A 27,923-nucleotide genomic window follows, 5' to 3' on the forward strand; every position below is an offset into this window, starting at 1 on the left:
GGGTCTCACCCCGATACCCCCCCCCTCCCCTCAGCCCCCACAGGCCGCCCCCTGCCCCTCAAGCCCCCTCCTCCCTCCCTCCCTCCTGCCCCTGACATGGCGGCGCCCGCCTCAGCTCCGCCGCTTGGCAAGGGGGGGGGGGGGGGGGGGCCGCGCTCCCGCGCGCGTGCGCAGCGCCACGGGGGCGCGCCCGCGCGCCCCCGCGGAGGAGGGAGGGAGGGAGGGAGGAGACGGCGGCGGGGGGGGTGTCCCCGCGCATGCGCACCAGCCCGCCCGCCCGCCGCCGCCGCCGCCGGCGCAGCCGCCCCCGCTCCCGCTCCGCCGCCGCCGCCCCCGCCCCGCCCGCGCGCTCCCGCTGCCGCCCGCCCGCGGCGCGCCCGCCCCTGCCCGTGGCCGTGCCCGCGGCCGCGCGGGGCTGCGCGCACCCCCCCCCCCCCCCCACCTCCTCCTCCCCTCCCGTTGTCCCCCGTACCGCCCCCCCCCCCACGCCGTTAACGGCGCCGGAGCCCGCGGCGCGCCGTCCATGCGAGACCCCCGCGGCCCGGGCAGCGCGCAGCGACCCCCGGCAGGGCCAGGCATGTGAAGATGTCAGTGGGCTGTGCATGCCCTGGTGAGTGCGGGGGGGCCGGGGGGGGGGCCGGGGTCCTCGGGGCTGGGGGCCGGGGATGGGGCCGGGGGCCGGGGCCGGGGCCGGGGGCCGTTTGTGGGGCTGGGGTCCCCCTGGTTTGGGTGCTGAGGGCTGGTTCTGGGGGCTGGGGTCCTCGTGGCCTGGATGCTGGGGGCTGTTTAGAGGGGCTGGGGTCCCCCCTGGTTTGGATGCCGGGGTCTGGTTATAAGGTCTGGGGTCCCCCTGGCTTGGATGCTGGGGTCTGTTTGTGGGGGCTGGGGTCCCCCTGGTTGGGGTGCTGAGCTCTGTTTGTAGGGGCTGGGGTCCCCCTGGTTGGGGTGCTGAGCTCTGTTTGTGGGGGCTGGGGTCCCCCTGGTTGGGGTGCTGAGCTCTGTTTGTAGGGGCTGGGGTCCCCGTGCCTTCAGTGCTGAGCTCTGCGTATGGGGCTGGGACCCCAGTTGTGGGGGCTGCCATCTGGCTGTGGGGCTGGGGTCCCCGTGGCTTGGCTGCTGAGGCCCTTTTATGGGGGTCCGGACCCCCAGCGCCGGTGCTGGCACCCCACAGCGTGTGGTGCTGGGACCCCCCCGGCCGTGGGTGCCTGCAGCAGCCCCGGTGCTGGGACCCCGCGGGCAGGGTGCTGCGGGGGTGCCACAGCGGTGGGTGACCCCAAGGAGGGGTGGGGGGCGCAGCTCCCTGGGGCGCCCCACGTGGGTGGGGGGGCTCTGGGTGCCCCCCACTCAGCGGGGTTTGGCCGTGCGCCCCCTGAAACGTGGGTGCTGGGCGCCCCGGCCGGGCCTGAGCAGGGGGTGTGCCGAAGCGGCGAGGTCTCGGCGCGCGCCGGGGATGCTCGGCGAGGCGGCCGGCCTGGGGCTGGTCCTGGGGGGCTGCAGGGGGCTGCGGAGGGGGATTTGGGGGGGGGGGGGGCACCAGGCTGTGCGTCGCCCACTCCTCGGTGCGGGATGCCCTGCGCGGGAGCAGCAGCTCCTGGAGGGGAGCGGTGTGGCTGCTGGAGCCTGCTCCGGCACCGGGTCCCGGGTGGCCCCGTGCACTGGGTCCCGGGGGGGGGGGGGGGACACATGGTGGTGGTGCCTGGGGAAGGGGCTGTGCAATTCCCCGTGCTTGGTGCGGCCTTGGGGGGGTGTGTGTAGGTCCACAGCGGGGACACCGCTCCCTTGGGGACCTCGGCGGATGATGGCCCAGCTCCGAGGATGCCTTTTGGTGCCACACTGGGTCCCCGTCTCCCTCGGGTGCCCGGCGGAGGACCCCACGGCCCGGTGGCTTTGCTGCTGGGGGGGCGGGGGGGGGGCTTTTGGGGGCCAGCGGGCACCACAACGCCCCGGGGGCACCCCGCGGGGGGCACGGTCCCCGCGCGTCCCCTGCGCCTCCCCGCAGGGGTTCCCAGCCGTGGGCCTTTCCCGGGGGGCGGAGGGTCTGGGGGTGCCCCCGCGCCCCCTCCCCGGTGCTGCCCGCGCCTCCCCGCCGCGTTTCCGTGCAGGCAGGCGGCCCCTTCCCCCACCGCCTCCTCCATCTCCCACTGGAAGCTGCCAGAGCGCTGCTTCCTCAAGCAGAAAGTCACGTGAACCTGCCTCCCAGCCAGGCCAAACACTTACAGCACCAAGCCCCGGCAGGCACCGGAGGGCACCGGGGGGGTGGGGGCTCCGCACGCCTCCCCCACGGGACCCCCACCCCCCCCCGCCACGCTTCGCACCCCGGCCTTGGCGAGGGTCCGGCTGGAACGGGGCGAAGGCAGAGCCCCAGCGCCGCCCCCTCCTCGCCACGGGGCCCCCACGGGGCTGGCACGTCCGTCCCCCCCCCCCCCGGGAGCTGGCCCCGTGCCACCGGGAATGTCACCGCCATGTTGGTGGGCGAAGGGGTGCCGGGACGGGGGGGGGTGCCGGAGCATCCCCGCGGGGGAGCTTCGTCATCGTCGTGTGTGTCCCCCCCTGCTTCTCCCCACCCGCACCCGGGTGTGTGCGTGTGTGCACGCGCGCGTGTGCCCCCCCCCGCGTGTCCCCTCCCTGCCCACCTCCACGGGCTGGTGGCACGTCCAGAGACTTCCCCGCTGGCCGTGGCCCCCCCCCCCGCCCCCCCCCTTTCTCCCTTCCCCTCCCCGGACTGTTTATCGGAATATAGAAAAAACAAGCTCTGCCGCTGGCCCCCTGCCAGCCAGAAACATTTAATGAGCCGCTTTGCCCAGGCTGCTCTTCGGGGCTGCATTAACTTGGAGGAGTTTCCTGCCTGGGAGATGCTGGGGGGGGGGGTCTCGCCCCTGAAACGCCCCCCTACAAACCGTGCCCCCCCCCCCCCCGGGGGTCCCTCGTAGGGTCCCCTCTAGGCCCGTACCGTCCCATGCCCCGTGTAGCTGTTCCCGTGCTTTGCAGCAGGATGGAGGTTTGGGGCAGGGGCGAGGTGCCGCTGTCCCCATAACCGAGGGCAGCGGGGACGGACGTGCCGGGGGTGGTTTCTGCCCCCGGGGGTGGTTTCTGCCCCCCCCCCCCCGGGGACGGAGCCATGAGCGGGCGGCCTGGCAGGCAGCACGAGCCAGGGGAAGTAAACACGAGCTGAATGGAGCCGGAGGAGGCCGAGGCGGCAGCCGCCCTGCGCCCGGCACCGTGCCACCGTCCCCGGGGCCCGCTCGGAGCTGGGGGCGAGCAGCCAGGCTCCCCGCGGCCAGCCCTCCGCACCGGGCAGGCCTTGGCACCCGGGGTCGGCATGCTCTGGGCTGTTGTTATTTTTTTTATTATTATTATTTAAAAAAAAAAAAAAGAGAGATGGTGATATTTTCCGCCATAGTAACGGTGTTGGTGCCGTGGGGCCCCCGGGGAGGGGGAGCAGAGGCGCGCTCCCTCCTCCCTCGCAGCCCGCAGGGAGGACGCGGCCCTGCCCCTGCGCGGGGCTCGCGGCCTCCCCTCCCTGCAGGGCTGGCTCCGGCAGCCCTCTTCCTTTTGCAGCGGGGAAGAGGCTCACCCAAGGCCGGGCAGGCAGCGGGTTCCTCCAGCCTGAGCGCAGCCCCGGGCTGGCGGCGAAGCCCCGAGCCACCCTGCCTGCCCCCCCCCGTGCCTGTTTGCACGCCCTCGTGCAGGAGGGAAGGCAGCCCCCCGAGTGCCCCGGCGGGGTTTTCCTTCCCGACACACGTGTGTGTGCCGTCGCTTCAGGCCCCGGGGCACGAGGCCTGACCTCCTGGAGGGCCGCGTGTGGTGGGGATGATGCGCAGAGCAGGGCGCCGTCAGCGTGCCCGACACCAGTGCGGGAGCAGAGCCCCCGCCACGGTGCTGGGGACAGGGGGAGGGCGCTGGTATCCTCCCCCCGCCCCCCCCCGGGGGCTGCTTCCCTCCCTTCTGCCGAGCTCGTGCGGCGTGTCCCCGGCTATCACGAGGCCGAGCCGCGCCACGTGCCTCCTGCGACAGATGCGCTGGGAAGGGACGGCGGCACGCGGAGCCGAGGCTGAGCGCTGCGGCGGGGAGGTCAGGCAGACGAAGAGGGTGTGATGGGAGCCAAAATGCCCCCCCCCCGGTGCGCCCGGACAGCGGGGGGGCCCTGCTGCTGCCGGCCCCTTGCCATAATTCAGGTGCAGCGCGGGGTTCCTGAGGCCTCATCCTGTACAGAGATGAACTCTTCTGCCCTGCAGCAGGGGCTGCAAGTGGAAATGTTTTAAAACGTGGATTGGGACTGCAGCCCGTCCCCTGCCCTCTGAAAGCCCAGGGGCTCCGCTCCTGACCCCACAAGTCACGTTATTGCCTCGCAAACGCTGCTTGGGCCTCGTGCCCGGCACCTCCACCGCTGCTGGAGCTGCATCCCCAGCACCCCGCGGGCGAATTGCGCCGGTCCCGGCCCCCTCTGCGAGGAATGCGCCGCGCCGGGGAGAAATGGGGTGCTGGGGCCGGCCCGGGGGGAAGGCAGGTGAGGAGGGAGGGGAGGCAGCTGTGCGCTGAGCCGCCCGGGGAATTCCCACTGCCCGCCGTCCTCCGGGCTGGGAGCGGGAGAGCCGGGAATTCACCCGCCTGCTTGGGTGCCTCCCCGCCCAGAGCCGGCGGCGCTGGGGGAGAGACTCTCCCCCCCAAAAACCCTCCACGGCAGCACAGCCATCGCCTCCTGCCCTGTGCCTGCTCGGGCGCAGCCGGCCCCGCGTGCCGAGCGGTGGGAGCCGTGCGCCAGAGACGCGCCGTCCGTCCCCGGCCCTGCCGCGAGCCGCCGGAGGTCATTGCGGGCCGGGGCTGCGGGGTGGGCAGGCTTCTTCTCCGGGGGCTGTGCTGTCACCTTGCTGGCCGTGCTCGGGTGGAAAATGCCATCCGAGGTGCCTTCGTGCACTGTGTCGCGTCCCTGGGGGCAGCAGGGAGTTGTGGCCTTTTTATTGTGACCCCGAGCTGTGCTCGCCGGGGTGGTAAATTGGGGTTTAGGGTGCCCGGGTGCATCGCAGCCACGTGGCGCGGCTCCTCCGGGCCTGCGTGAGCTCACCCCGCTGCCAGCTCAGGTTCGTTTGGGAAAACTTGGGTGGGTTAATGGTGTGCCAGCGGGCCCGGTGCTGGGCGTCTGTCTGCTGGGCTCTGAGTTGGTTCCAGAAATGGCACTGTCTGCTCCTCCTGAGCCAGCACTGTGAAAGCCAATGCCTTGGGGGCAGCCCTGCAGGGGCGAGTGGGCGTCAGCAGCAGGATGGGACCCCGGGGCGGTGCCCCAGCCCCCCGGAGCCCTGGCGATGCCACAGCCGTGACGCCAGGCCGGGTGGCTGCACGTCCCCGGGGAGGGCAGGCAGGGGCATGGCGCCTGCTGCGCAAGTGGCGGTGGCACGGGCGTCTCCTGCCTGTCCCCCCGCACCTTCGGCTCGCTTTCCCATCTCGACTTCATGCCGCCCTCTCTCTTTATCCGCACCTTCGCTGTGGGATTCCCCCGGCCGCATTTGTGTTGCTCGTTCACACGAGGGCACACGCACGCGTGTGCGCAGCGACGTGGGTGCCGGGGGCCCGCTTCGCGCGTGGTTAGGGCACGTCCCTTTGCTGTCTGGCTCCGGGGCGGCTGCTGGAGCGGGGAGCAGCGGGTGCCCTGGGGGGACTTTGGCAGCCCCGGAGCGGGGCAGGGGCTGGGTGCCCCCTCCCCGGCCCCCCGGGGGAGGCAGGATGGGGCCGGTGACCGTTATCAGCCCGCCTGCAGGCTGAGGCTGTGGTTTCCTGCTGTTGCTGGAGGGGGAGGGCGGTGGGGAGCTGCCGAGCCCGCTGCCGGCCCCACCTGGAGCGGGGAGGCGAGGAGGGGCGGCTGCCCAGCACCCCCGGAGCCGTCCCCGTGGCCGGGGTGTTGCTGGCAGTGTCTTTGGGAGGCAGCACGGAGGTGCAGGAGCGTGGCCGTGCACGTGGGCTGGTGCACACTTGTGCTTTGCGGCACGGGCACCGCTGTGTGCCGGGGCATCCCCTGTGGGCACAGGTACCCGCAGGGCTCTGCGCCCCGTCCCGCTGTGCCAACGGGCACCGGGGGGGGGGGGGGGGGCAGGACCCCGTCAGAGCCATCACGCCCTGGCTCCCCGTTGCCGTTCGTCCCCTTCCCTCCCAAAGCGGTTGCTCCCAGGACGAGCGCGGGGCGTTAGATCGGGGCGTAATCTCCCGGCTGCCAGCCCCTGCCCTGCTCCAACCCCACCCTGCCCGCGGGGCCGCAGATAACGCCCTGCCCGCGCCCGCGGGGCCTTGGAGCAGACGTGGGGGGCTGGGGGGGGGCAGCTCCCGGGGGTCTCCCAGCGCCGGCTGGGAGGGCAGAGCAGGGGGCCCCCTGCTTTCTGCAGGAGCCGCCGGCCCTGGGCCCCTCCTCCGCGCCGAGGGGCTTGCGCTGGGAGCGCAGCCAGGTTTCTGCAGCGAAGCCCGGCTTGGAGTGGCGCTGGGACGCCGGCTGCTCCGGGGACAGCGAGGGGAGCGGGGCGTCAGCCCCCTGCCCCTGCCGTGCGCCAGGCCTCCGCGCTGCCGCAGCTGCGTGCACAAACCTCTGGCGCGCGTCCTCCGTCGGTGGAGGTGCCGCCAGCGTCGCGCGCGGCCCTTGGGGCTCCTCCGGAGGGCTGGGGGCTGCCCCTGCCCCCTGCCGCCCTCCCTGCGGAGGGGTGCAGGCGCCCAGCCCCAGCTCCTGCCTCCCTGCCAGCAGGAGCGGATCGCAGCACGCTGCTTCGCCGGGCACGGGGCAAGCCCAGGCGCCTGGACCCGGCGTGCAGCGACCGGTCCGCGGCTCGCCCGCCTCGGGCTGGAGGCTGCCGGGCTGGGGAAGCGGGGTGAGCCCGGGGCAGGGCAGGGCAGGAGCGAGGCAGCGAGCGGGAGCGCTGCTTCCACGGAGCTGAGCCCCTGACGGAGCCCACCGTGGGGTTTTGGGGAGCTGGGCGAAGCGGTGCTAGGGGGAGCGGAGCCTGCAGGCGGGCAGGGCAGGAGCAGGGGGCCGTTTCCCCGCGGAGGTGCCCGCGCTCTCCTCCCAGCCCTGTGCCGTGCCGAGCGCTCCGGGGAGCCGCGGCGTGCAGCAGCACCGTGCCGCAGGAGGCTTCGAGCGGCGGCGAGCTTCCCCAGCAAAGCCCGGGCTGTCCCCAAAGTCGGGGCCGTGACCCGGAGCCGCGGGGGCCGGGAGCCACCGTCCCCGTGCAGCGGTGGCCGTGTCCCTGTTTGGCCTAGCTGGCAGAGCGGAGGCAGCTGTTAACAGGAAGGACACACATGTTAGCAACAAAAACACGGCAGCGAGAGGAAGCAGAAGCGATGCATTATTGATAGAGCTATTTGATGCTGCTATATTCGGAGAGCTGCTTCGGAGCGCTCGGCAGCACCGCGCGAGGGGTGAGGGGAAGGGGTGGGCTCTGCTGGTAGAGTTACCTGCGGGGAATGAACCGCGGGCGGCCGCGCTCCCGGGAGGCGTCCCACGGGTGGTCCTGGGGGGTTTGCAGCATCCCTCCCAACCACGCCACAGGGATCGTACAGGGGTCCCGGTGACCCCCACGTGTGGGTACAGGGGGATTGGCGTTCCCCTCTTGCTTATCTTTGAGGAGTGGGGTGTAGCGGGGGGCCGCTTTCAGTGGCGTAAATCAACGGGGAGCAGCAGTGCGGGGCCCTGCTGCAGCTCTGGGAGCAGAGGGGAGGGGATGGAGGGAGCGCAGCACCAGGGACCTCGTCCCCTCCCTGCTCAAGTGACAGTCCCCAGGGCAGCGGGGCTGGGTGTTGAGCCTGTGCCTTGCTTTTCCCCTTGAGCAGCTTTTTCGGGGTGGGGTCAAGGATTTCCAGTCCCTCAGCGATGCTGCCTGGCCCCCTCTCCACCTGGCCCTGGGGTGCTGGTGGGGCTGCCCCATCGCCTCTCTCCATCCATCGCAGGATCCCAGCCCGGCCGGGCTGCAGGGACCAGCCCCAGGCCAGGAAACTGGCTGTAAAACGAACCATTCTTGTAACATGAGAGAATCCACCTGGAGCGTCTGGAGTCGTAAACCCCGCGGTGCTGGCAGGCTCGCCCCGGGCCGCTGCCAGAGGGGCCAGGGCTGGCGGCCGTGGGTGGCCGTGGCGGGGCCACGAAGCCTGCGAGTGCAGGAGCCGGGGGTCGGGGGCAAGGCTGAGCCCTGGGCTGGCACCCAGTGTGCCCCTCGGCACGAGCAAGGCGGTGGCCGCTGTGCTGGAGGGATGGGGATGGGTTTTTCCATCGCCTGGATTGTTTTTTTTTGTGCAGGATGCGCGTTGCGGCACCTCCAGCACGGCGTGGGAACGCAGCGGGCGCTTCTCCGGCGGTGGTGCCTCTGCGAGAAGCCCCTCGCCGGCAGGACCTGCTACTACCTGCGTGTGGGCTGCTCCTTCTTGGAGCCAGTGGGCAGCCTGACGTCCCTGCGCACCGCTTGTGTGCCCTGCGCCCCTCGTGGCGCCTTCCTCCAGCTCCCCTTGTGAGGCAGGGGGTGGGCAGGCGCTCAGCGCGCACGTACCCGGGTCTTCCCTCTTTGCTCCCTGCATGATGCTCAGGATCTGCCCCCGCAGTCAGCTTCTCCCGCAGCCCCCGGGCTTTCCCTGCGCGTCTCACTGTCTGGAAATGGTTTTGTTTCGGAAGGGTTAATCCCGGGAGCCCCCAGGATCTGCCGCCTGCCCAGCATGAGTCATTGTTGAGTTTCCAGCCTCCCCCAAGCCTCTCTCCTGGGGAGCGATGGAGCCGTGCCTTCTCCAGAGAAAAGGGGGGGCCCACCTGCCCCAGACACCCCCCTGATCCAGGCGAGGGAAGGGCCCCTCGGGGGAGGCAGAGAAGCAAAGCAGATTTCCATTTGAAAGGCGCTAGGATTTGTGGTGGGGAAGGACGGCTGTGCCTTGCCCAGAGGGGTGCTCCGGGGTGCGCGCTGCGCCTCCCCGCTGCGGGCTGCGTCTGCGTGCGGGGGTGCCCCGCTCTTGCCATGATTTGGATGAATCCGGGATGTTGGGAAGTGCCAGGCCAGTCCGTCTCCCCGTTGCTGCTAGTGCAGTTTGCACCGCTAGCAGGTTTTTTATTATTGTTATTTTTTACGTAAGCGCGTCTCTGCGTCCCCGCTCGGTGCCTGCGTGTGCCGGGGCAGGCAGAAGGGAGTGAGGAGGGCACCGGGTCTCAGCACGGGCACCCTGGGCTGTAGCTCCCATTCCATGCCCCCGCTGCCTTGCTTTTTTCGGGGGGACGTGGCACACGAGGCCAAGAGCCCCAGAAGGGTGGGAGGCCAGCGTGGTGGCACCGTTCCCACGTCCTGTGGAGCAGGAGCGTTGTGGCAGCCACCCCTGGTCTGGCGCGCAGCAGGAGCAGGCATGCTGGGGGCACGCAGAGGTGCAGAGGGTTTTCTTCGTGCTGCCGTGTGTCCTGCCTGCTTCGCTGGGCTGTACGGCTGGCACTAAACCTCCCCTGCCGTGGGGATCGGAGCCATTGGAGCGTCCGTGATCCCCACCGGGGATGTGTCCTGGATGTGTCCTGGTGCTGGCTCCTGCTGCACCAGCGGTGGGTGTCCCGCAGCCCCGGGGACAGCCCGAGCTGGTGATGGCCCTGCCGTGCTGACAGGGGATGTTTGCAGCCCTGCTGGGCTTTGGGAAGCCGGGGCAGACATGGGGCCCACGCTTGGGGGAGAGCAGAGGCTGGGCTTGGGGGGATCCCGTCGTGGGAATGCGGGGAGCTGGAATCGCCCCGTGCTGCGGGCGAGAGCGCGTCGTGAGGAAGGGGCTCCCCCAGCACCACCACCGCCACACACGTTTCCCAGCTGCATCCCAGCCTTTCTGCTCTCCATCCAGCATCTATTTAATTATTAACTCGGCTATAACCATAAACAGCTGGGGCTGCTGCAGCCACGTGGACCAGTCCAGCGCTGTCGTCAGAGCCGAGCAGGGACACGTGAGCAGTCCCGGCGGGCTGCTGAGCCCCGGGATAAATTGCTCGGGGCGTGTTTGTCGTGGATGTGCTGGGCTGTGGAGCCCGCGCACTGGTGGGTGCTCCTCTCCGAGCCCCGTGGCCGTGGCACAGGCACCAGGAGCAGCTGCTACGGGGACGAAGCATCCCTCTTTGCAGTATTTTGTGCCTGTGGCTGTGCGCACATCATGCAGCCTTGAAATCCGGAGAGGGAGCAGGGCATTTTAATGGCCAGTCTTGACCAGGAGAGCCGTGCCAGCCCGTAGCTGTCACTGGTGTCACCGCCAGCGTGATTTATTGGTCTAATGACAGCAGCTTGTGGCCTCCCAGAGCCCGGCTCACCCAGATACAGGCTGGCAGGAGGTGGGCAGCAGTGGGGCACTCAGCGTCCCCCGTGCCCCGTTCCTGGGCACCGCACGTTTCCGTGGCATGGACAGCGCGTGCCCGTCCCGCTGTGCCTGCCTCTTGCAGAGCTGCCTTTCACGGGGCTTTTCCCTCTGCTTACCCGCAGCACTGCTTGCTGTGGCTTTGCCTGCGAGATGACGAGAAAATGAGGCTGGAGGCGCGGTGGCTGGGGAGGACGCCCCCAAAACCTCGTGGTGCTGGACGAGGTTTCTGCGCACACCCTGCGCGTGCTGTAACGGAGGAAGTGGGTGCGTGGCGGGCCCCACAGCTCTGCCTGTGTTACCCCACAGCGGCCGCTTCGGGGCAGGGAAGGGGCGTGGGAAGGTGTGCGTGCCCGGGGCGGGTGCACGTACGTGTCCGGGGCTGTGCCAGGAGCCGTGCAAGTGTGTGCCGGCCCGGGAGCCTGCCTGCAAGCGTGCGTGTGCAGGGCGAGCCGCACGGGTGTGCGCCTGTGACTGCTGCATGCACCGAGCCTGGCTCTCCCACGTGGAGCTGGGGGGGCTGTTGGGGCACGGGGCAGCCAGGCTGAGCTTTGGGATCGCAGCCCAGCAGGACCCAATTCGCCTGTGGGGTTACCCAGGGGCGCCCGGGCTGGGCCGATGGGCGTCCACGAGGACAGCAGCAGCGAGGAGGACGCAGGGTCAGCAGGGCGGGTTGCTGCAGAAATGTGGCTTTCTGCACCCCAAAATGATTTTTTTTTTTGACAGAATTTTAATTTTCACCAAAAAAAATCCTAACTGGAAAAATTTAGAGTCTCATCAAGGAAAGGAAAGCTTGTGGATGTGCTGTCCGTTGCGAAACGATGCGTTTTACTTGTCGTGCCACCTCCCCAACGAACTGCGTGGTGTTTTTTTTTTTCTTACCAGAAACCGGGGGAAAGGGAAATAAGTTTAAACGAGAAAACCCCTGAAAAACTTCAAAGAAAAATCAAAAGCAAACTAGAGAAAAGTAGACTTTTATTGAAACTTTCCCGGGGAAAGAAATATTTTCCAGCTGGTGCCAAGCTCAGCCCTGGGCTGTGCTCAGAGCCCTGACGAGCTGCGCTGGGGGCGCCTCTGGCTCATCTGTGCCGCCGCCCGGTGCGACGGGCCAGCTTCGCCCAGCCTGCAGCCCGTCGGTGGGTACCTGAGCAGCAAAAAGGGCGTCCGGGGGCTTGGTCACTCAGTTGCCAATTTTCTTTTTTCTTTTCTTTTTTTTTGTGGTTTATTTTGTTCGGGGGGGTGCTGGGCGGTGGGCTCGGGCTGCGCCCTGGGCGTGAGCCGGCAGGAGCTCGCAGGCAGCTGCAGCGCTGCCGCCCGTTTGCACGCCGGCGGTTTCTCCTCCCAGGCGTGGAGGCGGTCGGTGCGACGCTCGGAGGCGTCGTTGCGCGACAGCCCTGGCTCTGCTCAGCCAAATAAATAACCACCGCGCCGCCTTTCTGGCCCCTCCGCTCGCGCGGCGCCCGTCCTGCACCTCCCTGAGCCCGAGCAGCGTGCAAGGGAGGTTCCCAAAGCGCGGATCAAACCCCTGCCTTGGGGTGCAGTGCACGGGGCCCATCCCTGAGCTGTGCCTGCAGCAGGACCTGCAGGTGGGCAAGGGGCAGATGTCCCCGCCTGGCACCGCTCGGTGGCGGCAGGGCGCCTGCAGGGTTGCGTGGCTGAGCGTGTGTCTGTATGCGTCACCTCCCGGTGCGCACATATGGGTTTGTAAAGCATCTTTTGGCACTCCGTCTTTGAATGGGTGAGCGCGAGCAGCGTCGATTAAAAGTTTGAAGTGTTTGGGCTAGCGCCTCAGCTGGTCCGTGGGGCTCGGGTCCGCCTGCGGTCTGTTCCAGGCGCTGAGCATCCCTGAGCGGAGCGGCTCTCCGCTGCCGGCCTCGCGGGGATGGTCCTTACGTGCCTGGAAGGAGGGTTGTGGGGAGACCACCGGAGGCCCCTCTGCTGGGCACGTGGAACGCGACGGGTGGCGACGTGGCTTTCGTGTGCGGAAAGCCAGTGGCCTTTGGTTCGAGGGTGTAGGGGAGCGTGTGGAGGTGTGCGTGGGGAGGGAGCCCAGCGGGGCGCGCAGATGTAGGCACGGGAGGAGCGCGTGTAGCTGTGCGTGTATAAATGTGGGGGTACGGGGGGGGTGCACAGGCACGGGTGTGGATGTGGGGTGCAGGGGGTGTATGTGGGGATAGATGTGGGGGTGCAGGGGGTGTTCGCAGATGTGTGGACATGGGGTTATGGGGGCGTGCAGAGGTGCGGATATGGATATGGGGGTGCGGGGAGGTGTGTATGGATGTGTGCGTAGGCAAGGGGGTGCAGGGGGTGTATGTAGATGTGGGTGTGGATGTGGGGGTGCAGGGGGTGTATGTAGATGTGGATATGGACAAGGGGGTGCAGGGGGTGTATGTAGATGTGGGTGTGGATGTGGGGGTGCAGGGGGTGTATGTAGATGTGGATACGGATGTGGGGGTGCAGGGGGTGTATGTAGATGTGGATATGGACAAGGGGGTGCAGGGGCTGTATGTAGATGTGGATACGGATGTGGGGGTGCAGGGGGTGTATATAGATGTGAGTGTGGACGTGGGGGTGCAGGGGGTGTGCACAGATGTGGGTGTAAACGCTGGGGTGCAGGGGGTGTATGTAGATTCGGATATGGGGGTGCAGGGGGTGTGCACAGATGCGTAGACAAGGGAGTACAGGGGGCGTGCAGAGATGTGGATGTGGACACGGGGTGCAGGGGGCGTGCAGAGATGCGGGTGTGGATATGGGGGTGCAGGGGCTCTATGTAGCCGCGGATACGGACGCGGGGGAGCAGGGGCTGTGTGCCAGCCCGCCCCCAGCACCCCGCGAGCAGCGCAGGACCCCGACCCTCCCAACTTCCAGCCGCGCCGGGCGGCGAGCAGCGGCGCCGTCCCCCTGCCCCCCGTACCCCCCCCAGCACCCCCCGTACCCCCTCCCCCTTCACGCGCCCGTCCCTTTCCCTTTGTGCCGGTGCCGGTGCCCCGGGGCGGGGGGGCGGTGGGGGGGGGTGTTGGAGGGGGGGTGTTGGAGGGGGGGTGCGCGCGGCCGGCAGCGGGCGCGCCGCCGCCGCAGCCATTGTGGGGTCGGCGCGGCGCAGACAAAGGAAGCGCCCCGCGCCCCGCCCCGCCCCGCCCCGCCGCCGCCCCCGGCCCCATGGCGGCCCGCAGCCCCGCCGCGCTCCGACCCCCGCCCCAGCGCCGCCGCCGCCGCCCGCCGTGAGTCCCGGCCCCCCCCCCCGTGTGTCCCCCCCCCCCCGGGAAGTTTCCTCTGCGCGCCCCCGGAAAGTTGAGAGCGGAGGCACCGGCACCCCAACGCCCCCCCCCCCGCCACCCGGTCCCGGTGCTCGCCCCGTTTGGCCCCCGGTCCGTGCCTGCCTTCCCGAGCCCAGCCCCGCGCCGCGTCCCCCTGGCTCCCCTCCCCGGCCCCAGCCGGCTTTGGCTCCTTCTCCTGCTCCCCCGTCCGTCCCGGGCTCCCCTCTTCCTCCCCCGTTCGTCCCCGCGTCCCCCCGCTCGTCCCCAGGTCCCCCCCGGCTCCCTCCCCGTCCCCTCTCCCCATCACCCAGGTCCTGCCTCTCGGAGAGGTGCCCCCGTCCCCCGGCAGCCCTCGTGCCCCGCTCCATCCCGACCCGCAGCTCCCTTTGTTCTTCCCCCGGCTCCTTCCCTCGGCCGAGCCCCCTGACAGCTGCCCCGCGCCCCCCCCGGTGTCCCCCCCGGGCACGCTGTCATGGGGGGCTGCGCGCCCACCTCTCCTCCCCGCCCGCCGCAACTTTGTCCTCAGCCCGCAGCTCCGAGGGTCCCGCGAGCGTCTCTGGAGCACCTCGGAGGGAACGAAACGTCCGAGGGGTGCAAAAGCGGGGGCGCCGCGAGAGTTTGGGGTTGTGGGAGCGAGCGGCTCGTCCCTGCCGATAGACAAAGCCTTTCGGGGCCGCAGGGGGGGCACGGTGTCCTCGGGGACAGGGGACGCCACGGGGGGAGCAGCACCTGCGTGTGCAGAGGGGGCTGCGGTGGGGCGCCCTGCTCGTGGGGCTGCCTTCGGGGCTGCTGGGGGGGTGGGGGTCCCCTGAAATCCCCCCACCGGACCGTCCCGTGGCGGGCTGCCCTGACCTCCAGTGGTCCCCGGGGTGGGCGATAAGACAAGCACCCCGCGGAGCCGGCCCCGTGCGCCCCGGGCTCTCCGCGCTCGGGCTGCTCCCGTTTCCACCGCGGCGGCCCCGTGCTGACGGAGGCTTGGCACGAGCTGCGGGGCCGCGAGCCCTCCTCGCCTGTGGGGCTCCCCACGGCCCGTCCCTGCGGTTTCCCGGGGAGCTGAAGCGACTCGCCCGGGCAGGGGACTGGGTCCCCGCGCCGCGCCACGGGGCCCTCGGGCTGGGCAGATAATTTCCCCACTGAGAATCTCGCTTCTCCCACGCCTCTCCCGAGTGGCCGGGAGAGAAGAGCCCCGAAGCTGCCGCAGGGTCGCTTGGCTGGGACGTGGCGCTGGTGGCTCCAGACGGGTCCTGGGCGATGGGCAAGCGCGGGCTCGGCTGGGGACGTGGCCAGGAGAGCGGGGCTGCAGCACGAGCCCGAAAGAGAAACGGGGTGAAGAAGGGCTCAGGAGGGCAGCCGTGCCGCGAGGGTCCCTGGTCGAGGCGTGAGCGCAGGGCTGTGAGGCTGCGGGATCCTTTTGGGGGCTGGAAAACTTTCTTCCCTGAATCAGTGCGGCTTGTTCTTCTGTCCTAAAAGCGCCGCCCGGGATTACAGGTCAGACCGGCGATGTTGGGGCAGACCCCGTGGCCTTCAGCAGCAGGTGTGGGAGCAAACCCTCCTGGCCGGGCTCTGCCGGCGCTGTTCTCGCCGTGCATCCCGTAGCGCTTTGCCTCGGCAGTTCTGCAGCGACTCCTCCGGAGTCGGTCGGATGTCTGCTCTCACGGTTTGCGTTAAGTCCCGGTGAATTTGGATGTCTCCTTTCTTTAAAGCCTCGGGTTTTGGTGTGTTCTTGTTGTGGGAGAGCTGTGCTTTCCTCTAAAGGAGGAGGGAACGTGGTCTTTGCCCTCCCGATGTTGTAGAAATCCTAAATCTGCGATCCAAGCACGCCTTGAGGACTCGGGAAAGAAGTGCTGAGCAGAAAGGTGTGTGAGATGTGTTGTATTAAAAAAGAAAAGTTGCGATCCGAGGGCAGAGAGGCTCCCGTTGGGAGGTTTGGCGATGCGGGGTTTTCCCTGTGGTTTGCTGGGGACTTTTCCCCTTGGCCGCAGCCAGTGTAAAATAGGAAGATGCCAGTGAAAGGATGTGAAAGTTGGGTTATGAGCTAAGGAGCCTTTCACTGGTGATGCGGAGCCTCTCGGCTTCTTTCGGAGACTGGCGAGAGCAGGCAGCAGCGTCCTGCATCCCTCGTGATGTGGGGAGGAGGTGGGCCGGGTGGGCACAAGGACATGGCCCCGTCCCACGGCTGGCAGGGTGGCACCGCCGGGCGCAGCAGGGATCGTCCCCAAGTGTTCTCCGTCACCCTGAACTGTGGCAGCGTGGCAGCGTTTTCCTCCAGACCCTTCTGGCCGGCCCTGGGAGCATCTCGGCTCCTTTCGGAGGGGCTCTGAACCGTGTCCAGCATCACCGCCGCTTGCGCCAGACTTCTGCGTGCCTGCAGCTCTGCGCCGGCGTGCACCCTGCCAGCGCTCCGAGCACCCTGCCACGAGCTCGAGGTCTGCCCGCAAGGACAAACCACGGCTCCTGCACAGTCACGGAGCGACAGCGGCGCTTCTCCTGACCGCCCCTCCTTCGGAAACCTCCCGTCCTCCGAGTGACCCGGTGGGCAGGGTGCTGCGGACGTTAATTGCTCCGCGCGGATGTTAATTGCTCCGTGCGTGCGCGCGCACCGGTTGCGACACCTGCGGTGGCGAGGCTGGCCGCCCCACCGGTTGCCCTCCTGGCTGTTGTTTCAGGCAGGCTGGTCTTACGAGCGGGGATGCCCGGGCAAGGTTGGCCCGTGGCTGGGCAGCAGAGGTCGGGGTGGTTTCTGCAGAGCTTCGCTCCTGGGGCGGGGAGCTCCCCCTGGGCCACGCGTGCCCCCGGAGCACCAGGTCGATGTGTCCCAAACGCGTTGCTCTCCGGGGTTTTGGCCCTCGCTGCTGCAGCGCGGTTTGTGCTGGTCAGTCTGCCAGCTCCCTCGGGATGGGAAGGCGGCTTCAGCTCCTCCAGCGCCGCGGTGCTATGTGCAGGGGGGTGCTGGTGCCGTTGGCAGATCCCAGCACGAGCAGGAGCCCTGGGAAGCGCCGGACAGCCCCAGGCTGTGTTGTGGGTCCATCCAGGGGCTGGTTCCCCTGCCGCCAGCTGACCCCGGGGTTGCCTCTAGGCACGGGGCTGTGATACTGCTCCGTATGAGGGCGGTGAGGACAGCAAGCAGCCTGGTGTCAGGCTGGAGCCAAAAGCCCTGACACCAGCCTCAGCACGTGCTGCCGGCGAGGCAGCACCACGCAAGTCCACCGAAAGCGTTTGCTCTGAGATCTAGCACGGGCTGCTTCTGCTGGGTTTAACCCAGGGCTGATGCTCAGCTCGGGCAGGTGGTACTTCGCAAACAGTCCCGACGCGGGCAAGCTCCCACCGCGCTCCTCGTGGCGGTGCTTGCGCCGCCCCTGCTCCGGGTGGGTGTCCCGCTGGAGGCGATGCCCCTGCGCGGTCCGTCCCCATCCCCGTCCCCGGGCTGCGGCTGGGGCACAACATGGAGCGAGGCGGCGGCGGGGCTGCGTCCCCGGGGACTACGCGTCCCAGCGTGCAGCGCTCGTTGCTCCTCGCCGCGGCCGGCAGCGAGCCGAGCGTTGCATCCCGGGATCGCCAATCTCCATGCGCCACGTGGGGGCTGACAGCCTCCCTCGGCCGCGGGAGCGGCGGGGCCGGACGGGCTTTTCTCTGTCCTTCCCCCCTGCCCGTCCTCGAGGGTCCCTTCCCCTGCTGGAGCCGGGGGCTGGCAGGCAGCGGGGGACGGGAGCGGTCTGTCACCGCGGCTCCAGCCCCTGCGGGAGGATCCTGTCCCTGCTGAGAGCTGCCCCGAGCAGCAGCCACACGGAACTGCAGGGATTGTCTTGTTTTGTTGTGCTGCGTGCGTGTAAGGAGCCGGGAGCTGTGGCAGAGGTGCTGTCTGCGGGCTGTGGAGGAGCATCACCGCGCCTGGCTACGCTTGGCGTATTTCTCCTTGCTGCCGCAGAGTCTAAAAACCTTGGAAAATGCAAGTCCTGGTTTGTCAGGAGCGTTGGTCGCTCTTTTTCCCCACGGGATGCTGACGAGGGTTTTCTCCAGCCCTGCGGTTCCAGCACCGTGGCGTTTGTTTACTTCCCTGCGCCGTCCGCGTGCTCGCAGCGGGAGAAGCCGAAGCCCAGCCCCGAGCGTCCTCGCTTCGCTGTAGGAGCCCTGGAGGTGGCAGGGCCCGAGGGTGGGGGGCTTTGGGAGGGAAGGCAGAGCGGCTGGGAATGTGAAAGGCCGCGTTCCTGAGGCTGAAATCGGCGACGTTCGATGAGGGATCTCTCATCCGAGACAGCAAGATGAAAGGAACAATTAGGGACAGTGGGATACGTCCCTGAGCGTCCCAGGAAATGACTGGCTCGTGCCAAGTTGATAGTAGTGGAGCTGAAAAGTGGGTTATCTGCAGGATTGCATCTGGGGTTTGCAGCGCTGGAAGCGATTCAATTTTCAGGCTGTTGTGCAGCTGGCAGGGCACGCTCCCTCCCGCTTTGAATCTCCCTCCACGCGTCCGGATCAGCTGCGGTCCTAACCACGAAGGGGGGCTCCTGCTAGCCCCGGGTGCGAGCCAGTTACCCGAGAGGCGAGAAGCCTCCAGCACCCCTGCTGAGCACCCGGCCCTGCCAGCCCCCGGCATCAGACAGTGCAGAGACCGGGGCACAAATCCACATCCCGAGATTTGTGGCTTGGCCGAAACCTCTCCGCAGTGTCCGAGCTGCCCCGGGGACGCACGGCGAGAGGCTGGGGGATGGAGCGCCGTGGAAGCGCTGGGGCGCGGGAGCTTTCCAGCTGGGACGACTTTTTAATCAGCCCTTCCCAATTCATCTCCGCAGTCCAGATCCGTCAGGCCGCAGTTAATTATTGCTCTTCTGGCCGGCCGCTGTCCCCCTGAGTTTCCAACTCCGTCAATAGAAAGGAGCGCCTGGGTTTTGCGTGCTCGGTGTGCTTTGGTGCTGGCGTGCTGGGGTGCCACCTGGCGTGTCCCCCGCGTGTCCCCAGGAGGAGGCTGACTGAACGGGGATCAGGGAACCCGACATGCTCAGTTTTCAGCTGGGCAGCTCCTCGGGCAGCTCGGCAGCAGCGAACCAAAGCACTTTTGGGAGTCCCCGGGGCTGCTGTGCTGCAACAAATCGCTGGGTGCTGGAGGTGAGGCCGCACGGTGCGGGCGAGGAGGCAGCTAATGGTCGAGATGAGCTCGGAGGCTGCTCGGATGTGGGCACAGCTGCTGCGTGGCTGGAGGAAAGTGAGAGTGTCATCTGCGTGCACGGCAGCACAGGCCGTGGGTTTTGCCCTGTCGTGTATTGGTATTTACTTCGGATTGCAGCAGGAGGTGTTGGGTGGTGCCTTGGTGTGTGCTGCCCGCGTTCCCTTTGGTTCGACAGCATCGCTGCGTGCAGCTGCCCTCCCCGTCCCCTCCTCTCCGAAGAAGAGGAAGAAGGGATGGAGAAGCAGCTCTGCTGGGACACACCGTGCAGCTCTCCGTGTGCTTGTGCCTGTTTTGACCGCTCTGGGTGCTTCTCTTTGCTTCTGCCCCCCAGCACCAGAAACCCTCACCGGGTGAAGCCACGCGAATTATTTGACCCGAGTGAGAATTGCCACCCTGCGCCCAGCTCCGGATAGCGCCCTTGCCAGCAGGGCTGGGCTGGGAAGGTGGATTTCCTGCCTCTATCACGGCTTCCACACCCCGGCAAAGCAGTGCCTGCGAAACAATGCCGCTATTTACACTTCCAAGCCTCGTTAGGCGGCCAGGAAGCGGGCAGGGAGCATGCCGGGAAGCAGCGGCAGCCCTCGCACGAAGGCTCGCCCCTCTTCGCCACTGGCTGCTGGGAGGAGCAGGATGCTCCCTGCTTGAGCAGGGCCTGTGGCCTCTGCTGGGCCGCGCTTCTTCCCTTATACTTTCATTTTTGTTAATGTCTTGCCTTGTTTCTGAGCTCCGCTTCTTGCGCAGAAAGCACAAGTGCTCCCCGGCTGGGGAAGGAAGGCTCCTCTTGGCCAGAGGGCACCGGTCCCTGTGGCGGCTGCAGGTGTGACAGCGAGGTGCTGGTGCTGCTTTTGGTTACTCAAAGGCCGTGCTCCTCGGCTCTGGGGGCTGGTTTGGGATTTTCCATCCCATTTCCAGCTGTGGGGCCGGGCTGGGACTCTCAGCAGAACAGGCGGGCGAAGCGGAGGAGAAGGCAGGCAGAGCGCTGGGCACGCCGGCTGGTACGTGGCTCCCTCGCGGAGCACCCCGCTTCCTCTCCCCGGACGCATGGAGCTGCTTCCCCGCCTCCTCCCGGAGCTCGCATCGGCCCCGCACGGTGCGGGTGGGCTGCCCGCTGCCCCCGGGGGTCCCCTCCTCCCGCGCCGCGCCGCCCCACGGGACCTGCCCGGGCCGGCAGCTCCCTCGCCGCAGCCTCAGCCGGATTTTCCTCGCCGACCACGTGCGCGTTCTCGCGGCGCCGAGCCTCCTGCCGGGGGGGGAGAGCGAGGGTGGGGAGGGGTCCAGGACCCCGTGCCCCTGGGGTTTGCAGCACAGCGGGGGTAACAGCGGCATCGCCCCGAGCACACGGTGCGCTCCGTGCCTGGGTGAAATTCGGCACCGGTGCTGTCACAAAGTCGTGGCCTTGTCCCGTGTACCGCTGGTAGTGTGCGTGTAGCTGCGGTGGCTTTAGCACTTGGGCAGCCCGTAGTAAATCTCAGGGCTATTGTTAACGTTATGTAAAACCACTTAACACGGCGGCGTATTTTATGCTGTGTTGAAAATAATACTCGGTCAGGGCGCTGGTGGTGCTGAGATTGCGTCACCGGCTCCCCTCCCTCCCCTAGCTGCTGCGACAGGCCGCTTAGCAGAGCCCCCAAACTGACCCTATCGCTGCTAAATCTGCTCGGGGTGGAGCAGGGGTCTGTCCTGGCTGTCAGCAAGGCATCAGGAGCAGAGCAGGCAGGGTTGGATCTCCCCCCGTCACGCCATCCTGGGAGACCATCCCGTGCCCACGGAGGGTGTTCGTGGTCTGTGGCTCAGCTCAGATCCGTGCACGGCCGAGAAAGGAGAAATGCAAAATGCAGGAGCCCTTGGGGGCTTTTTCCTCCCTTCTCTCATCGATGAATAAAAACAAAACATCAGAGGACGAGATCTGCTGGCTCTCTTTTTCTCGAGGACATAGTGACCAGAAGCGAGCAGAGTTCAGCCTCTCACTGCTGCTTTCTGCGCGTGATGGATTGGCTCGTTTTAGCCAGAAGACACTCGCCTTTGGAAAGTTTCCTGTGCATCAAGCACGCTTCAACTTAATGCCATTTAGCAGCAGCAAGGCGGCGAGGAAAATGCTGTATTTCTAGCGTGGCTTCAGTTGAATTCTAATTTCCATGGGGCACAGCTTGACCGGGATTGGAGCAGAAAGCAGAAATTCCCTAGCACCGGCACCGACCTCCGTGGCAAATTCATTTAATCTATGACGGTGTAGGTGGGAGCGAGGGGCTGCGCCCCGCTTTCCTCAGGGCTTTTTGCTCCCGCTTTGTGCCCGTTGAGGACGGAGCCCTTCCCCGCAGCCCAGCCGCGCTCGCTGTGCACGGGCCGGTGCCGCGGCACCACCGGGGATGTCCCCGCGGCGGCGGGGCCGGCCGAGCCGGTGAAACCGGCGCTCCCTGGCATCGCGCCCGTCCGGGCCGGCCCGTCTGCCTGGCTGCCCGCCGGGGCCGAGCCCGAGCCCTCGCCCGGCCGCGGGGAGCGGCTCATCCCCGCCGCACGTGTCTCGGCGGCGCCCGGCTCGGCGTGCCGGGTCCTGCCGGCAGCGGGGCGTGCCGGGGCGCTCCCGGGAAGCCGCCGGGTGGGGGACCGGCAGCGTGGGAGCCCACCCTGACGTCCCCTGGGGAGCCGGGACACGGGGCGTGGGCGTCCCCAACTCCCTCGGGTCGCTCTCGGGCGGCAGCACGGGGTGCCGGGGGGGCGGCGGGGGTGGTTCGTGGCGTCTCCTTCCGTCTCGAGCCCGGCAAGCGCCGGGCTGCCTGAGTGGCAGATGGTGGCTGCCTGGGGACCCGCCGTCCGGGCGATTATTCACCCGTCTCCATGGCGATAGAAAGGTCAGCAAAGCGATCCCCTGCGATTCCCGGGTCGGGGCGGCAGGATTAGGAGCAGCGTGGAAGGGCTGGAGGGGGGGATAGGGCCCGGCCTGCTCCCCGGCACTCCAGCTGCACCCGTCCCGTGGCACCGGTCCCCGGGCCCTGGCCGGCTGAGAACCGCTGAGCTCCGGGCGCCCGATGAGCTCCGGGCACCCGTGGGTCTGTCCGGCAGCGGGGTGAAGCAGGGGAGGGATGGGGCTGTGTCACCGAGGGCTTGGCCTCTGCAGCACAGCAGCGTCCTGCCTTTCGGGTCAGGGCACCTCCCAGCAGCTGTATCCCTCCTCTTCCTCCTCCTCCTCACCACGGGGATGAGGCAGGGGTGTCCCCCCCCTCTCCATACGTCCGTCCTCGCGGGCCGCCCACAGTCGGTGCCGGGGTGCAGCCGGCTGACCCGCGCCCTCGCTCTCTCTCCAGGCTGTTCCTCTAAGTCATTCAAGCTGTACTCGCCAAAGGAGCCCCCGAACGGCAACGCCTTCCCCCCCTTCCACCCGGGCACCATGCTGGATCGAGATGTGGGGTGAGCCGGGACTCGGGGAGGGGTCTGCAGGGTTTGGGGTTCCGTGAACCTTTGGCTCCCCAGAAACGTGGTGAGACTGCAGCACGTGGAGTTCAGTTAGTGCGAGGGGAGAGATGGGACTGGGTGGAGAAAGGGTGACGTTTGGGATCAAGGGGATCCCAGGTCCCCAAGCACTGTGGGACCAAGCCCCTTGCCAGGCCAAACTCCTGGAATGACTCAAGACAGGGAACAGTCCCAGCCCCTGCCAAAATGCCCCGTTTTCCAACCCCAGTCCTGCCCGGCTGCAGAGGAGCAGGGCTCAGCTCCCAGGAGCTGTGGGACAGGTCCCTGGGGTGGGGGAGCAGAGCCCAATTTTGGGGAGCGAGTCACCCTGCGGGGCTGTTGGACGTCAGCATCCCGACTGCTTGTTGCTGGTGGCAGGGAAGGGGGGGCTGGGGAGGGCAGGGTTGGAGGTGTCCCCATTGCTGACCCGGCTGTGCTGCTTCTCCCCCCAGCCCTACTCCCATGTACCCACCTACGTACCTGGAGCCTGGCATCGGGTAAGCACGGGGGGGCTGGGGGGGGCGCGGGGAGCCTGCCCCGTGCGTGGGAAGGATGGGGGTGTCCTGGAGGGTGGGCATGCTGCTGGCCTGTGGGGACCTATGGGGGATGCTGGGGCTCTGCCCGGCCCTAAAGGGGGGTTGTGTGTCCCCCATCCCTGTGTCCCCCACGGTGGGTTCCTTCCCGCTCTGACCGCTCCCGCTCTGCTCCCTGGCAGGAGGCACACGCCGTACGGCAACCAGACCGACTACAGGATATTTGAGCTCAACAAGCGGCTGCAGAACTGGACAGAGGTGGGGAGCTGGAGGGGAGGGTGGCCAGGGGCGGGGGGATGCTCCCAGCTGGGCGTGTTGGGGACGGGGTCCCTCCGGCAGGGTGGGGACAGAGCACGCGCTCCGAGAGCGCTCTGTGCTTCCCATCCTCACAAGCTGCGTAAGGTCTAGGAGAAATCCCCTCGGCAGCAGGGCCCTGCTTGGCCAGGGGACAGCCCCTTCTCCGCAGCCCTCCGAGGGCTGAGCACGGCACGGGGCTGTCTGTGACCTGGCATCTCTCTGGCACCCCCAGGAATGTGACAATCTGTGGTGGGACGCCTTCACCACGGAGTTCTTCGAGGATGACGCCATGCTAACAATCACTTTCTGCTTGGAGGATGGACCAAAGAGATACAGTGAGTAGCAGCAGAGCCGGGCTCGCAGCTCGCCGTGGTGCTACGCGGGGAGGTGTGGGCGGGGGGTCGGAGCTCAGCTGCCTCCAGCCGTGGGGTCTGGGGGGCCCTCTCCACGTGCACCCCCAAGGAACAGGCGAGCGCACCCAGCTGAGCCAGGTTTACTGACTTTTCTCTTCCTCCTTTTCCCACTCCAGCGATCGGCCGGACTCTGATTCCCCGTTACTTCCGCAGCATCTTTGAAGGGGGGGCCACAGAGCTCTACTACGTGCTCAAGCACCCCAAGGAGTCCTTCCACAACAACTTCGTCTCGCTGGACTGCGACCAGTGCACCATGGTCACCCAGCACGGCAAGCCCATGTTCACCCAGGTACCGGCAGCGTCCCCTTTCTGCACAGGTCCCCTGGGCGTGCAGGCTCGTGGGTTCGGCTTGTGTTGGGACTTGTACCAAGCACGGGCAGGCCAAGGGGAGGGTGTCCTGGTGTGCAGGAGCAGTGGGTTCCCGGGGGGGGTCTGGGCTGGGGGAGCGGGGTGGCAGCGCGTGCCGGCAGCGTGTGCCTGACCCTTTGCCCTGCCCAGGTGTGCGTGGAAGGGCGGCTCTACCTGGAGTTCATGTTCGACGACATGATGAGGATAAAGACGTGGCATTTCAGCATCCGCCAGCATCGAGAGCTCATCCCCCGCAGCATCCTTGCCATGCATGTGAGTTCTGCTCCGGGGGTGAGGCAGGGCTGCCGAGCTCCTCTCCCTGCTGTGCACGAGGGGGCCCCTCCTGTCCCCCCATCACAGGCTGGGGCTTGGGGCGGGGACAGTCCCCATGTGGGACACAGCTGAGCCCTGTCCCTCTTGCCCCTAGGCACAGGACCCCCAGATGCTGGACCAGTTATCCAAGAACATCACCCGCTGTGGGCTCTCAAACTCCACACTCAACTACCTCCGAGTAAGTGTGCAGGGAGCGGAGGGGGACAGGACCTCGGATGCCCCAGGGCAGCCGTACCTGCAGCCAGGAGCAGGGCAAGCTGCGCGTGGGGGGATCTGGAAGAGGGGCGGATGATGCAGGGCAGTGGGGCAGCAAATCTGCCAGAGCCTGCAAGCTCCACGTGCGGCTTGGGTCGGTGCAACACGGCCGGCTGCGTGACGGGGGGGCTCCTGTTGGGACCAGGGGCGTTGCGTCTAACCCCGAGCCTGTCTGCTCCCCGCAGCTCTGTGTAATCCTAGAACCAATGCAGGAGCTCATGTCACGGCACAAGACCTACAGCCTCAGTCCCCGGGACTGCCTCAAGACCTGCCTGTTCCAGAAGTGGCAGCGGATGGTCGCGCCGCCTGGTGAGTCTGCGCTGCCCGCCGGGCTTCTCGGCGCGGATGGGAGGAGGGCAGCGAGGCTGTCACGGGAAGAGGTGGCCCTGGTAGAGGGGGTTGTAGAAAAAGGGTTGGGGGGGCACCAGCTGCTTCTCTTTGGGGCTGACCACCTCTCCCTCCCGGGCCAGCGGAGCCAGCGCGGCAGCAGCCCAGCAAGCGCCGGAAAAGGAAGATGTCGGGGGGCAGCACCATGAGCTCCGGCGGGGGAAACACCAACAACAGCAACAGCAAGAAGAAGAGCCCGGCCAGCACCTTTGCCCTGTCCAGTCAGGTACCTGTAAGCATCCCGTTTCCATTCTCTCTTCCTTCCCCGGGGTGGAGGGGAGGGCTCCCAGCCCCGGGCAGTGGCTAAGGGGAGAGCCCCAGGGCTGCCTGTCCGAGCCCCCCAGCCCTCTCCTGGCAATGGGGACAAGCGGGGGGGGCAGTCCCCAGGACCCCCCCTCGGTCTCAGCCCCTGCGGAGAGCAAGTCCCAGCCCAGGGACGGGGGGGGCTGCAGCTCCTGAGCATCACCCAGGAGGTGCCCAAACCTCGGGGCTGGCGTTGGGGGCGAGGAGCCGGCCCCGCGGCTGGGGAAGGGGCTGCGGTGTCGGGGGGCGGTGTGGCGGCCAGGGCTCCCCCCACCTCGATTATGTTTCGGGACCGTCTCCCCTTTCAGGATGTGATGGTGGTAGGCGAGCCCACGCTGATGGGGGGGGAGTTTGGGGACGAGGACGAGCGGCTCATCACCCGGCTGGAGAACACGCAGTTCGACGCCGCCAACGGCATCGACGACGAGGACAGCTTCAACAACTCGCCCGCGCTGGGGGCCAACAGCCCCTGGAACAGCAAACCGCCCTCCAGCCAGGAGAGCAAGTCAGAGAACCCCACGTCGCAGGCGTCGCAGTAACGGCCCTGCGGCCCCCCTCAACCCCCCCGCGGACTCAGTCCAAACCGATCTACCTGTACATTTGCAACGGAGAGTGACTGGGAAGCGGCGAGGTACCGGGGCGCACCGGCGCCGCGTGGCCGGCGGGATGCACGGCCGGGGGCGAGCCCCAGCCCTCTCCCCCCCTGCCGCCCCCCTGCTTCCCCCCCAGACCCCGGCGCAGGGGTGGGTATCCGGGGCTGTAGCTTCGTTATTCCCCCCTTCTCCCTCTTCCTCCCTGCTTCTTCCCCGGAGAGCTTCTCATCGTCCCCTCCTGGCGCGCCCAGCCCCTGCCTGCTGAATGGGGGGAGCGGGGGCGCAGCCGCCCTGCGTTGGGGTCCAGCCCAGCGCTGCGACCCTCTTCCTCCTCCTCCTCTTCCTCGCCCCGGGTCTGACAGCTGGGGTTTGCTGGGCAGCAGCCCGCAGGGTTGGTCGCACATCTCCAGCCCGACCTGGGGCTGGGGGGGGGGGGGGCGGCAAAGGACAAAGCCCCCACCCAGGGGTCAGATCCTGCTGCGCTGGGGGTGGTGTTGAGGATCTGGCATTTCCCCGCTCTCCTGCCCCCCCACTTTGCTCCCCACCCCCTCTCTCGCCCCACAGCAGGGCCCACGGGGACTGTGTACATAGGAATCGCCTGGCAGGGAGGTGGCTGGGGGGCGCGGGGGGGCCCGAGGCCGCAGGTCTGTGCCGGTGGCCGGTGCCCTCGCTCCGTGCCTGCGGCCCCTGCGTTCCTGCCCAGAGCACCCTGGCCATCCCCCGGCTCCCGGTACCTCCTACTTTTGTCTTTTTTTTTAAAAAAAAAAATAATATTATTAAAATTGTAAGTTAAAAAAAAAAAAAAAGATGGGAAAAGCCCCCCCACACCCCCCTCCCCTCGCCGGTGCCCCCCTCCCTGCCCTGAGCGCTCTCACCCTGTCCTGACTTTTGTACAGGCTTCTTCTCTTGGGAGTCTCGTTTTATATCCAGTTCGGAGAGCTTCAAACCAAGGAGAGACTTTGCAGACTTCCTTTCTAATCCCTCCAGGGGGCGGGGGGCAGCCCCCCCGCCTCCCTCCTCAATGTAAATCTTGTGTGCTGTTGTCCCCGCTGCCCCCCCCTCGGGTTCGTGTACCTCGTGCTTGTACATTTCCGCGCTGTAGACAGTGTGTACGATACTGTTCTTTCAATGTGTTATCACTAGAGCAGGTGCCTCCATTGATGTTAGGGGAAACAACGAGAATAATAATAATTTTTTGGGTTTTATTTTTTTTTTTTTGGTTTAAAAAAAAAAGAAAAGGAAAAAAAAAATTTCCTTCCAAGGCTTCTTCCACGGAGAAGACAGGAGGCGCCTGGGGGGGCGTTTGTGCTCACCAGCTCCCCCAGGCAGCCTCGGTGGTGCATTTTTGGGGGAGCCGGGGCCCCGGGCTACCCCCCCGAGGGGGGGTTGCAGCGTGTGCTGCCCCCGGGGGGGGGGCCGGGGCTGCTCCGGGCAGGGCTGGGTGCACGTGCGTGTGCGAGAGTGTGTGCGGGAGGGCTGCGTGTGCGTGTGGAAGGGAGCCTGGGGCACGCGGAGCAGCCCTGCGGTTCGGGGGAGATGGGGGGGTCTGCACCCCCCCTCCCTTCACTGCCCCCCCCAGCTGGTGTTCCCTGCAGCCCCGCGGGGCTGGGGGCTGGCTGGTGCCGTCGGGGGACCCCCCGTGAGCGTGGGGGGCTGTGGGTGCAGCAGGGGGGCCGCCCGCGCTCTGTGTCTCTCCCACCCGTGGCTGAGATGGTGGGGGGGTGGCCGAGCTGTGGGGGGGGACCCCCGTGACACCCCCCCACCCCCCCGCTGCTGCTGTCTCTGGGTTGGGGCTGGGAGATGGTGCCTGAGCCCCACGCTCAGCCCTGGCCTGCTCCTGGCCCCAAAACCCCAGCGAGATGCCTGGGGTGGCTCCTGCGCCCCGGGGCGGCCGGGGGCTGAGGTCTCAGCCCCGGGCCCCCCCCCCCCAGCACGGGGACCCCACGGTGGGAGCCTGGCGCGGCGGGGGGGGGGCTCTGCTTCGCAGTTAAGGTACGATTGTCACCGCTGCCGCGTTGCTGGGGCTCCCGTGGGGGTGGTGACGTGCCGCTCGCTGCCCCCTACCCCCCCGGGCACACTGTAATGCCTTTTTGTTTCTTTTCTTTTTTCTTTTTTTTTTTTTTTTTGTTTTCCTTCTCCTCCATAGTTTGTGCCATTTATGAGTCATGTATGGTACCAATAAAACGACTTTTCGGTTTGAGGCTGTCCCGAGCGCTTCTTTCCCAGCACAGGACCCGGGGGTGCCACGTGCCAGCGTGGGGACGAGATGC

The 27,923-nt window shown here is 67.6% G+C and overlaps 1 protein-coding gene across 4 annotated transcripts; it reads left to right on the forward strand.

Annotated features, from left to right (window-relative positions):
- Positions 1–224: 224 nt before the first annotated feature.
- LDB1 (LIM domain binding 1) lies at positions 225–27,849 on the forward strand. 4 transcript variants are annotated; one of them, XM_083844080.1, is made up of 11 exons: positions 225–610; positions 22,047–22,149; positions 22,644–22,688; positions 22,907–22,982; positions 23,254–23,356; positions 23,551–23,723; positions 23,933–24,055; positions 24,210–24,293; positions 24,556–24,679; positions 24,841–24,989; positions 25,369–27,849. In XM_083844080.1, exons 1-11 carry the CDS (start codon positions 586–588, stop codon positions 25,597–25,599), a joined length of 1,236 nt encoding a protein of 411 aa, XP_083700206.1. In that variant the 5' UTR covers positions 225–585; the 3' UTR covers positions 25,600–27,849. The 4 variants fall into 4 exon arrangements, with proteins under 4 accessions (XP_083700206.1, XP_083700207.1, XP_083700205.1 ...); XM_083844081.1 differs by having other exon boundaries at positions 345–610; positions 24,841–24,983; XM_083844079.1 differs by lacking the exon at positions 225–610 and adding an exon at positions 13,525–13,544.
- The last annotated feature ends 74 nt before the right edge of the window (positions 27,850–27,923 follow it).

The sequence above is a fragment of the Anser anser genome, assembly GCF_964211835.1.
Source record: "Anser anser genome assembly, chromosome: 7".
NCBI lineage: Eukaryota > Metazoa > Chordata > Aves > Anseriformes > Anatidae > Anser > Anser anser.

Excerpts from the sequence above, each read along its gene's own strand:
- LDB1 (XM_083844080.1), top strand. The coding sequence starts at position 586 with ATGTCAGTGGGCTGTGCATGCCCTG. Across the intron at positions 22,689-22,906 it reads TACCTGGAGCCTGGCATCGG|GAGGCACACGCCGTACGGCA; the intron begins GTAAGCACGGGG and ends GCTCCCTGGCAG. Across the intron at positions 24,294-24,555 it reads CCACACTCAACTACCTCCGA|CTCTGTGTAATCCTAGAACC; the intron begins GTAAGTGTGCAG and ends TGCTCCCCGCAG.